Source organism: Nicotiana attenuata, unplaced genomic scaffold, assembly GCF_001879085.1.
Source record: "Nicotiana attenuata strain UT unplaced genomic scaffold, NIATTr2, whole genome shotgun sequence".
NCBI classification, from domain to species: domain Eukaryota; kingdom Viridiplantae; phylum Streptophyta; class Magnoliopsida; order Solanales; family Solanaceae; genus Nicotiana; species Nicotiana attenuata.
Genome location: NW_017670925.1, coordinates 332650 through 344313, shown reverse-complemented (window position 1 = coordinate 344313; position 11664 = coordinate 332650). Strand labels below are relative to the sequence as shown.

The window sequence follows — 11664 nt, the reverse complement described above, 5'->3', positions numbered from 1 at the left end:
CCCCCCCCCCCACGTCCAGGCCTGCAACTGGAGCGTGGACAATATAAATGGAGGCCCAACATCGGTAACAATCAATTGGGATGGGCCTGGCTCTGATACCATGATGATCATTTTGATCTTGATCACTATCTCCATCATTGTCTTGGATTCCTTCATGTGCAATAGGTGCCTTAGCAATTGAAACTGGATCAATATCAACTAAGCTCTCATTACTGACAGACTCTCTTGGTGTAAGCAGGCCGGTAACACTACTCCTCCATCTCCCATTCTTTTCGTTTTCCTAAAGTTAAACACATTTTGTAGGAAGGGATATGCGACTTCAGGCGGTGGAGTTAACATGATGAAGAAAGGAATCAGCTCCGAAACCATCATGGGTGCCTCATCCCGTTACTGGTTATAATTACAATCAAGCTAACCAGATTGACGCCGTTGAGCTACTAGATCGAGGACACTAATTAAATTTATCTAAAAATGCTTTCTTTCTTTGTAATAATAATGGGGTTATAACTTTTCTTATTAACAAATAAATAAAAGAGTAACAAAGATCAATGGAGCTTTTAGGATGACTTTGATTCTTGATTCGGATATCATCTGATCATTGTAACATCTAATTTTGTTATCTTGTTAGGTATATTACTGCTTGATTATGAGTAGTTTATTTAAAATCCTTAGCGTGTAACCGCATCATTTCTTGGAATAATAACATCATAAACTATCCACGTTTTCTTTTCGATTAAAGGTTTTCGTAATCAAATGTTTTTTCTTTTTGGAAAGTATCGCTTCATGCATGCAAAGTTTATATTTGGAAGGAATCCCTTTCATGCAATGTACAGTAGGTTTTGTTTATGTGATCAAGCCGGCCGATCACACACTAGAATTTCTTTTTTTAGACATAATATAGACTTGAGAAACAGAAATACATGAAAATTTGAAGACTTATGTCAAATAAGTATACTATAACTTTTTGTGCTAGGTAGGAAAAAAACAAAAAAGAGAAAAGAGAAGCGGAAAAAAGGGGGTATGCCATAGGAATATGTTTTTATTTAATAGAAATATAGTCCTCATTTAGAAACAACAAATAATAATTAGCCGTTGTAAGTCAACGAACACGTGAGAGAATTTATAAGCAATTACATACCAATCAATATGTGTGATGAATTGTAATATAATATAAAGTTCTATGTTTGTATAGAACAGGTTTTGCATTTCTAATTAACCCTTGTGATTCTGGTTCTGTAATACTAGCACGATACATCCAAATCAACAAAACTCTGCAGAAACAAAAATACATAAGGGAATACCACTACCTAGAACAGGTTTTGCATTTCTAATTAACCCGGAAAAGGGAGAATTTCTCATAACCACTCATTTCTTTACCTAAATATTGGCAAAGTTTTCTAATTTTCTGGATATAATACTACCTTGCTAGAATTGCAAAGGTATAAATGTACATGATAAAATACCTAAGCAATATTCTAAAATAATCAAAACTAAGATGAAAATCTATAACCATATATTTACAGTGATTATCTCCCATAATTGAACTCAACCTGGATAATGTAGCGCATCCTTATTTGTTCCACGTTGTAAACTATGTACTCGTTATACAACAAATGTCCCTGCAAAGAAACATGTGAACAATGCTTACATGACCTGATATGCATATATATCACACAAAATGGTAAGGCCCAAGGGACAAGGCAGCTATCATCAAGTAAGATATTGAAGTTCGTTTTAACACAGAGAAGGATTTATCATTCACAATTTCGCAATCACAAACATCATATGCATATAAGATTTTAAGCAAAAGGAGCCGTGAACTAAAAGGGACTTCATTAACAAGGCTAGAGCAAACCTTGTGGTCTGGTTGCTCCTTTGGCTTTCCCAAAGGAACGACGACACCATCTTCAAGTAGATGAGCTTTTGAAAAATCTGGGGCAGTAGCACCGACTCCTTTGGTGCTGCAATATCAGGAATCGTGATATTCTCTTGAATCATTCTTTTCAAGCTCAAAACATGGTTGTCTATGTCTATAGTATAGTTTAATTTTTTCTTTTGTTGTATTTTGAGTTTACTATCTTAAGCAATAACATAAATATGAGAAGATTGAAACCTTAGCTTTCCCAAAGGCAACTTATCAGCATTGTAGTTTGATGACAGAAGCTCATTCATGTCACCAAGAGCAACCTGTTAAGGAAGTAGCAAGGTCATCAGTACACAAATGCTATTATTACTTTCTGGATTGCAGGAGGCTTCGCTCCTATCCAAAGCTTGAGAAAGAAATCATGTGAAACAGCAAGCTAGATATAGAGAGGTTGTGGCAAGTAAAAGGGACTCGTCTAGAGGAATAACAGACGAGAACAGAAATTGGGCTGGATTGAAGGGCTAACCAACCTCACATAACAGAAGCACACCATCCCTAGCAGTAGAGGATGCATAGCAATAATTTGCACTTTTGGAGAACATATCAGCAAAATAAACACCTTTACCAAACATATACCCTGTCGAAGGTGCCTCGGGAGGAGCAATTCGTAAACCTACGGTATCACGCAGGAACCATCTTTAGTGAATCTACTGAAGATTTAAATCACGCTTGAAAATACTTAAGCAAGAGAATTAGCAAACAACCCTGTGAAAGAATACCAGCCCAGTTTGTCAGCCGAGAACCATGCCATAAAAGCATCCTATTACTTGTATTCGAGAACTGCTTCCAAAAGTTCACATGTTTACATCAGGCTTAGGTAGTAGTAGTTATAAGTTATAAATAGAAACAGCTGTTGTAAGGCATTTTATGGGAGTTTTGCAATCACCTTCTGGAATCTTTCAGTTTCATCACCTCTTGACGCCCTAAAAATTTGAACAATATCGACAGTATAACCAGAATGTGTCTTTGCATGAGTATTCTTCATGTATTTCTCAATCTGACCAAAAATAACATAACTCGGCTTTATAAACTCCAGACATGAATAATAATCAGAGACGAAAAGACATGACATGGTGATCACTCCATGGACAAGATGAACAAATAATATTCACAATTTTCATATTTGTCATGCTGATCAACACACTGAATGAAGGATGAATACAATATTCAAAAGATAAAAGACCATGAAGTAATAGATCCAGCAAAAACTTGTTCATACCATGAAATATTCCTGGGTACCAACTTCAACTGGAATAAGTTTGCAACGAAGTTGTTCATATTGATAATACAAAGGATCCTCCTACAAGAAGATGACAAGTTAAGGCATATTTGCAAATTCAGAATCATATCTTAATCCTCAAAACAGTTATTGTGTGCAAAAGCAAATTAAATTGTGTTAAAAGCCAGATCTCTTGGAAAATAGCTTCAACTAAACTGTTTCTTTTTTATTTCAAAGATAAATCAAAAATCATTTCACTGAGATGCACCAAGACGGAGACAATTTATGGACTTCTATTTTTGAGCTTCCAAACTATTTATCTATACATAAACGAATGTTCTTTCAGCACCAAAGTTATAGTGAAATAAAAGAATACTTTCAACAGGACTCAGCAACGTAGTACCTGTATCTCTGTGTTATCTTCCAATAACTTAGTTGCGACTTCAATTTCAGCGAGAGCTTCGACCTTTTAGTTCCAAGAGTTACACCACAGCAAAAAGATCAGGTGAAAATGAGTAACAGAATAAACAAGCAGCATGAGAATAAACGTTAAAAGCCATTGAACTAAAATTTCATTGTAGAGATAATTTGTGATTGAAACCAGCTAATTTCGATTTTCTAACATATGCTTTGTTAGCTCATCTGCATAAACCACCTATATCTCCTTCGTTAAAGGCATACCACAGGCAACTTTGAACCAAACTCATTGGTAGAGAACATCAACTAACAATAAATAAGAAATCCATGCTTCTAGATCGAAATGACGGTTGATACTTCTGATGAAACATCATATGATCAGTCCAATTAACTTGGTAAAAACGCAGACACTTCCATCCCTTTAACAGAAATGCAGCCATGATAGAGTAATACATACATAGCGAATAGCGAATAATGATCGGGAGGAAAGAGAAAAGGAGTGAATTTAGCAAAGAGAAAACGGAAGTCACCATTTCAATTTTGCGTTTTAACTTCTGAGGGGTGTTGATGATAAACTCACCTGACAGCAAGTCAACAAGTATATCAGTAAGTTAAGCAAAATCCTTCTAACAAAACTACAACCATCCACCTCAGAGTCACTGAGAAAAATGAGGAGAAGAAAAACTGGAAGTTCAAGCAAGCAGATAGGATAAGGAGGCAACACGAGGTTTCCTGGAAAAGGAATAGGAACTAAGATGACTTACGCATCTTCTTGAAGCCAAAATCATGAGGAATGACTGTATAGAATTCACTGCAACATAAGAGCGAAGAAACATCAAAGCATATATTCATGTCTTAAGACTGCTCCTGAAGCTTGTAAAGTCCCAGAGACAACAAGATTAGAGATAAGCTGATATGCATTGATCAGTGACCATAATCAGACAACTCGCAGTAGGGATGAAGCAAGCTTACCTGGTCAAATCTTCAAGCAGTTTTCTGTTGGACTGGCCAATTACATCAGAAATCCTTTTCAAGACATCATAGCCCTAAACAAAGACCAATTTTCAGTTGAATAGTTGAGAGTATTTCTCTTTTGCTCTCATTTAGTAATCCCTTTACTTTATTCGTTTATGTCTTGGTCAGTGTAATAAAGCATGCCAGCTGGAATTATCATAGTAAAGAGAATTTAAAAATTTCTGGCTATATGTATCCACTTCCTGCCTAACTTTTTCTCCCTACAACCTTCAATACTTTTAATTATTTACATAGAAGCAATATCAATCTTTTGAAGGAAAAGCCAACCAGTTGAAGCCAAATGAGAGTAGACTTTCAAAACCCGCTACCACCACCTTCCTTAATCCCGGCACAATTTGAACCCAGAGACAGTACTAAATTTAGATAAATTAGATGCACACTGATGTCATGAACTCTAGGGAACCTCTTAATTGGAAAAAAAAAAAAAAGATTCCACCTTAGACCCAGCAGCCAGCAGATTTCATTTTTGAATTCAATTTAATTATCCCGATCTTTTTCCTTTTCTTAATCCTCTTTTTCTTTTGGGGGGACTTATTCTGATAATCTTAAATGTGGCACAAGAGTGCGGCTCAGATTCGCCCTAATGCTACGATGTGCCTCCTTCAGTAAGGCCTGGAAGCATTCTGGTGCTAGCAAATGTCATTCTTTTCAGGGGAAGGGAAGAAGAAGCAAAAAATTGCGAGTTTTAATAGTCTTCTTGACTTTAAAAAAAATGAAGAACCAATTCTAGAAACCTAACTTTTTTCATGGAAAGACAGAGCACCATATCCTTCCCAAGTTATGAAGCTAGTTGACAAATACTGATTTCCTCGAAATAGATAAAGTTTGAATGATTTATCAGATTCAAAATAAAGGAAATTGATTAAACGGGTAAAAGTAGGTGGGAGGAAAATTCATCTCACAAAAAATAATATTCGATGTTATAGAATTAAGTTATAACACTTACAATGTTCGAATGTCAGAAAGAAGAAATAGAACATCAGGGGAAATGGTCAAGTCAAATCAAGTAAACTGGAACCAAGGGAGTATCAAATTCACAATAACAAATGTAGGTGTAACGGAATCTTTACATGATTTGATTTGTGCTTCATCGACTATTTTTCATTCAGGACCATAGAGATCTAAATATGTGACGACACAAATAAGTGGTTCAGAAATGAAACACCCATGCATAAATAACATGCTAGATACTTGCCTTCAAAATAGTTGTTTTGCTTAATTTACCGAGTGGCAACTTGTTAGCATTGTACCCTGTCCAACAATAACAAAAATAGATAGCAATTAAGATAGAAGTGATGAATTAGACCTCATTGTGGAGTGTCAAAATAAAATAGCAATCAAAGATAAGAATCATAATGGAGTGACAAGAGTGCAAAACCTATTTCCATCATTTGCTGCCTCATCATATTGACATTGCAAATAAGAGATATGAACTTTGCAATCCGGGCCTCTAGCTTAGTCTCACGAGGTTGACTTTTTGGTATTGAGTTGGACAGTTCTTGGACCTGTTTGAAAGGTTCATCAAGCCCTCAGATCCACTAGCACACATTACTGTATAGCTGTTGCAAGTCTACTTGATAAACAAGAATGGTACTTCAAATGGAACTGCTTATTCATATGACAAAAAGTTCAAGTTAACGTGTGAATACTGTTTTTTCACAACTGAATTCAGATGCAACAGCAGAAAGAGAGCAAAAGGTTCTAAGTTGATGGAGAAAATAATGCATTTAACACATCTACATAATTGCGATATATAGCAACAGATTCTACGTTAATGCAAAAATAACATGTTTTAACACATGAACGTAATTGCCTCAATAGTACAAGCAACTTAAAACAACTCACAGATGACTCTTTCCCAGTTTCATCATAGTCCATTTCCAACCAAGTATATTGCTTTGGTTGACAAACAAAATCTTTCCGGTCAGACCAATAGTTCTTGGTCTTGTCATAGAACTTGCTCTCAAACTCAGAGGTGGCAGCATCTGCGGACGTATAGGGACCATTGATCTTCGTTCCACCCTTTGCACCAACTCTGCCCCATCTAGTATACAGTAGGAAGTTCCCACCATTATCATTCTCTGCAATCAGATGAATAAAATCAGGCAAGCAAATATGGAGAAGGCTAATGAAATAATTAGATTTGAGAAAACTTCAATGCAAAGACTCAAGACCATGCTCCTATTATTCTATGGGAGCTATGGAGATCTAGATGCAGCTCCAAGTGTGATCAAGAAAACCCTTCCATTATAAGGTCCAAGTCTATGGTCATTTCCCAGCTAATCAAGCTGCAGTTCAAGAAAGTTAGATTTGGTGATAATTGGGAAGACATCTGCAAGATGACTGAGCAGTCTACAGTGGAAGTTCAAACTACTATAGCCAAATGGATCAAACCTCCTATTCTTTTTGTCAAGCTAAACAGTGATGGTTCATGCATTGGTGGTCACTGTAGTGGAGGAGGAGTTATTAGAGATGGTCTAGGCAGATTCATCATGGCTTTTTCTAATCATCTAGGGCAAGGTACCAGTGATTGGGCTGAAGCTTGGGCTCTCATGTTTGGACTAAACTGGTGCATTGAACAATGATATAATCTTATCATTGCAGAAACTGATTCCTTATTGCTTCAGAACTGTATTAATGGTATCTGGGCAACACCATGGAGACTGGAAGACACTGTTAAGGAGATAAAGAAGATTTTGAGCATTCCTGGAGTCTTCACTAATCATTGTTTCGGGGAGGCAAATAAAGTTGCTGATAAAATGGCTTCCCTGGGACACAACAGGAACCAATTGCACATATACACTTTACCAAGTCAAGTTAAGGGACTTCTAACCGATAAACAGCAAATCCCTTCTTTCTGGATCAAGAAGAGAAAGCCAGCTATGATTGTTTATGAGCCACTTGAAGTATTTACTTGGTGCTAATTTTTTGGAGGAATACCTTAGCTTGTTAGTATTCTTCATACCTTTAGCATTTAATTCATCTATCTGAGATGCATGATAGTTTGGTATCTTCTCAGGCATCTAGGGAGGCTTTATAAGTTGTACAGCTCCCACAAATCTCTTCTAAACTTTTTTTGAAAGATGAATGATAATGCTCAGTTAGTATGCGAAAAAAATGTAAAGATTGTGATTTTTTCCTAGAACATGATGAACAAAAATACAATATTCCATAGCTGTTCTCATGTTCTTCCCAGTTATCAGAAGTCGTCAGATGATACAACCACCAATTAACTGGAAGAATTTGTAGTGTATTCGCTCCCATAGCATGGAAAACCATTTTAAAAGGAAAACAAGGCACCTTTTACACTTTGCTAGGCAGTTCCCTACCAACAAATTAAGACGTATGTGAGGCAACAAATAGAATTTAACCTAGAACTTGAATGATATAGAACTTGTTATTGTTGTTCCCAACATTTGTTTGGTTCAATGTGGCATCATAAATCTCATTGCCCTGCATATCAACAAGAATTCGTTGAATCAAAACCTTCTTTGTTAGAAGAATAAGAAAAAGAGAAAACACGAACAATTCAAATACTTCTTTGCAGCCAGAAGCAAAAACTTTCTGAAAAAGATTTACTTGTTGCAGGACATGGTAACGTGCCTTGATGTCACCTGGCAGGTACTGATCCAGAACAGCTGCACCCTTCTTTGTTGCCGTGACCAATTTCTCTCTCTCACCTTCATCCCCATCTGCCAATTTTTTTAACGGTAAACAAGACACAATCATATATCACCAAAAGAAAAGGACGAAAATAACAACCAAAAAGGTAGTGCAAATAGTCAAGTTAACTTCAGGTTAAACATGTAGCACTAAGTTCAACACAAGCCACACAACTACGTTGACAATCAGTACTATAGTGCATTACCACTCTGAGGCACTAACTAATGTGTATATGCCAGTAATTACAATGATAATCCACTGTCTACGCAGTTCAATTCTACTTAGTATACAGCTACTCCCTAAGTATCAACATTTAGTCCCTTTTGATTTAATGATTCTTGAATCGATCATAGACTAATTCACCCTGAAAATAAAAAATTTCGACAATCACAAAGCTATATGAAAAGAAATATGTGTTGCAAACATTTCATCTCAAATTGACAACTTACTAGTACACTTAAAAGTTATTGGTCAAAGCCACTTTCTTCCACGAACTGAGAAAGGCTTAAATTATGGGCAGATGTAGAAGTAAAAATGTGAAAGGTGAAAATAAATTAAAACAAGACTGTGTTAAGTCTCTACTCAGCAATGCACTCAAGCACCATCAATGGCAGTTAGGACACACATAATCCCGCAAACAACTGCCTAAACCAACATAAATTACTCCCTTGGCCTGACCAATTTTCAGTATAATATTTCACTTAAGATCTTCAAACTTGGACAGAACTGCTACCAAGAAACTAAGCTTTGGTTCCAAAACAAAGGTAGTTATGTTAATGAACTAACTGATGGTTAAATTTCATAAGTTAAACTTTAATTAATTTGGTACTTATAAAGTAGTAAAAGAGATTTGCCAAATAGCAACACTATCGTAAGAGTTTTAAGTTTTAAATGGTAAGCGAGGTTAAATTGTGTTTGGCACGGAGGAAAACACTTTCCAATTGTCTCCTCCGCACCCTCAACACCCCACCCCACCCCCGACTCACCCTCACCCTCACCCCTCGACCCATACTCCCACCCCCTACTCACCATCCTACCCTACCCCGCCCCGCCCCTCGACAATTATACCCTACACTCTTGACCCCCACACCCCTCCCCACCACCCCCTACCTCAACTCCTACCCCATAGTATTTTGCTTAGATTATATATACATATACATATCCTTTTGGAACAATATTTTCTGTTTACTTAACAAACGCCAAAAATAAGTAAGAAAATTCCAGGATAACTTGTCCCGTCAAAAACATTTTCCTTAGTACCAAACACACCCTAATGGTATAAAAAATTCATTACTAAATGTATATAACTTAATGCTTATTGCAATACCTCCAACATTATCTTTTGACATGTCATTGGGTGAATCAGAAGCAGCACAAAGCCTCTGAACAAGTTCTTTCTTTGACCCAGTAGTGGAAACCCCAAGAGAAGTGGCTAACTCCCTTAACTCCTTAACACTCATCTTCTTATAGTCCTCCTCCACAGTCAGAGTCAGAGTCAGAGTCTTCATCTTCTTCCCATTTGAGTCACAATCATCATGCCTCAGTCTTTTTCTATCACCGTTTAATCGTTTCTTGTTTTCCTCCTCCTCAATTGCCTCCTCTAACCTCCTTACCTGCAATTTGGGTAAAACAACACCATTATGAAAACATTTAAGAAAAGAATAGTTAGGGTTATTAAGTGCGAACCAAAATGGGTTTGTTTCCAGTGGTGTCAAGACCGCGACTTGAAAGTTGCTGACGGAGGTCATCGACTTTAAGCTTGGTAATGTTGGCCATTGTTAGAAGTTGTTGAAATTTTCAGCGCTAATAAGGAATTGGAGAGGATTGAGAACTACTTATATACACTTTGCTAGTGAATGGGGAAAAGCTTGCAAAGGAAGAGTGTTTGTAATTTGTATAATTGTGCAGCGCACGCTTTTGCGCGGGGCTTCGGAAATTGGAATCACTCTTACGGTCTCGTCTCGTATAAATGGACAGGTTTCTTTTTTTTTTTATTATTATTATTATTATTATTATTAGAGAAAAATGGACAGGGAATCACCAACAAAATGAACAGGTCCATCTACTCTTGTTTTCTTTTTTTGGGCGAGGTGCATAAATAGCCACTAAGAACACTTGTCTTTACTTTAAAGCCAGTGTTTTAAATGTCTTTAGTCTTTAGCCACTGATTTAATAAACTTTTACCTGACTGGACAAAAATACCCTTCTGCTATAACTTATACCTACACTTTTATTAACGATCAGCAGCAGCAGCAGCAACTAACTTCAGCAGCAGCTTCTCTTCCGATTTGAGATTGTGATCGCCATAGATTTGCAGAAGCTTCTCCTCCGATTTGAAACTATAGAATTCAACTTTCTCGTCCAAAAATCGACATAAATTTACAGTAAGTTATGCTTGTGTTTTCTATTGATTTTTATTTCGTTACTACGAATTTGATGCTAGGAATCTTTATTTTTTTTAATTTCTGGATTGATATGGTTAAGGACATCGCGTCCTTTGATAATTCTATAAAAATTGAGCACATAATGTTAAGGATTTGGTGTCATGATCGTTGTTACTAATATTAAGGACATAGTGTCCTGATTTTGCAAATTGAATTGAAAAAGTTAAGGACACAATGTCCTTAACTTTTTTGCTGTTCTTTTGAATATTAAGGACATACTGTTATAGTTTTTCAAATTGTTTTGAAAAAGTTAAGGACACTTGGTCCTGAAGTTTGAGTTTCAAGTTGAAAAGCTAAGGACACTTGGTCCTAATGTTTGAGTTTCAAGTTGAAAAGTTAAGGATACTTGGTCCTGAACTTTGACTTACATGTTCAAAAGTTAAGGACAGGCAGTCCTTAACTTCAAGTTTGAAGTTGAAAAGTTGAGGACACTTGGTCCTGAACTTTGACTTACATGTTCAAAACTTCAAGTTTCAAGTTGAAAAGTTAAGGACACTTGGACCTGAAGTTTGAGTTTCAAGTTGAAAAGTTAAGGACACTTAGTCCTGAACTTTGACTTACATGTTCAAAAGTTAAGGACAGTCAGTCCTTAACTTCAAGTTTGAAGTTGAAAAGTTAAGGACACTTGGTCCTGAACTTTGACTTACATGTTCAAAAGTTAAGGACAAGCAGTCATTAACTTCAAGTTTCAAGTTCAAAAGTTAAGGACACTTGGTCCTGCAGTTTGATTTCCAAGTTCAGAAGTTGAGGACACTTGGTCCTGAAATTTGAATTACAAGTTCAAAAGTTAAGGACACCTGATCCTTAACTTTGATTTCCAAGTAAAAAAGTTAAGGACAGTTGGTCCTGAACTTTGAATTCCAAGTTCAAAAGGTCTTGAATTTACTGTACCTATTCTTAATTATACAAGGATTGCTCTATAAAATCTATCCTGAGTTTCCCATTCTCTTGACTTGCAGGAT

At 36.4% G+C, this 11664-nt stretch overlaps 1 protein-coding gene across 3 annotated transcripts; it reads right to left on the bottom strand.

The window, feature by feature from the left end:
* Positions 1–1183: 1183 nt before the first annotated feature.
* On the bottom strand, positions 1184–10214 carry LOC109244534 (poly [ADP-ribose] polymerase 2). 3 transcript variants are annotated; one of them, XM_019411642.1, is made up of 18 exons: positions 9945–10214; positions 9586–9871; positions 8175–8287; positions 7967–8048; positions 6441–6676; positions 5974–6100; positions 5791–5846; positions 4533–4606; positions 4325–4371; positions 4091–4140; positions 3547–3609; positions 3144–3224; positions 2811–2921; positions 2644–2704; positions 2395–2537; positions 2114–2187; positions 1856–1961; positions 1184–1619 (listed from the first exon to the last, which is right to left on the bottom strand). In XM_019411642.1, the coding sequence occupies exons 1-18, from the start codon at positions 10032–10034 to the stop codon at positions 1527–1529; spliced, it is 1893 nt and encodes a 630-aa protein (XP_019267187.1). In that variant the 5' UTR covers positions 10035–10214; the 3' UTR covers positions 1184–1526. The 3 variants fall into 3 exon arrangements, with proteins under 3 accessions (XP_019267187.1, XP_019267186.1, XP_019267188.1); XM_019411641.1 differs by having other exon boundaries at positions 2629–2704; positions 9945–10213; XM_019411643.1 differs by having other exon boundaries at positions 2629–2704; positions 8199–8287; positions 9945–10213.
* Positions 10215–11664: the final 1450 nt, after the last annotated feature.

Excerpts from the sequence above, each read along its gene's own strand:
- LOC109244534 (XM_019411641.1), bottom strand. The coding sequence starts at position 10,034 with ATGGCCAACATTACCAAGCTTAAAGTCGATGACCTCCGTCAGCAACTT. Across the intron at positions 8,288-9,585 it reads GTCAAAAGATAATGTTGGAG|ATGGGGATGAAGGTGAGAGA; the intron begins GTATTGCAATAA and ends AAAAATTGGCAG. Across the intron at positions 4,141-4,324 it reads TTTTGGCTTCAAGAAGATGC|GTGAGTTTATCATCAACACC; the intron begins GTAAGTCATCTT and ends ACTTGCTGTCAG.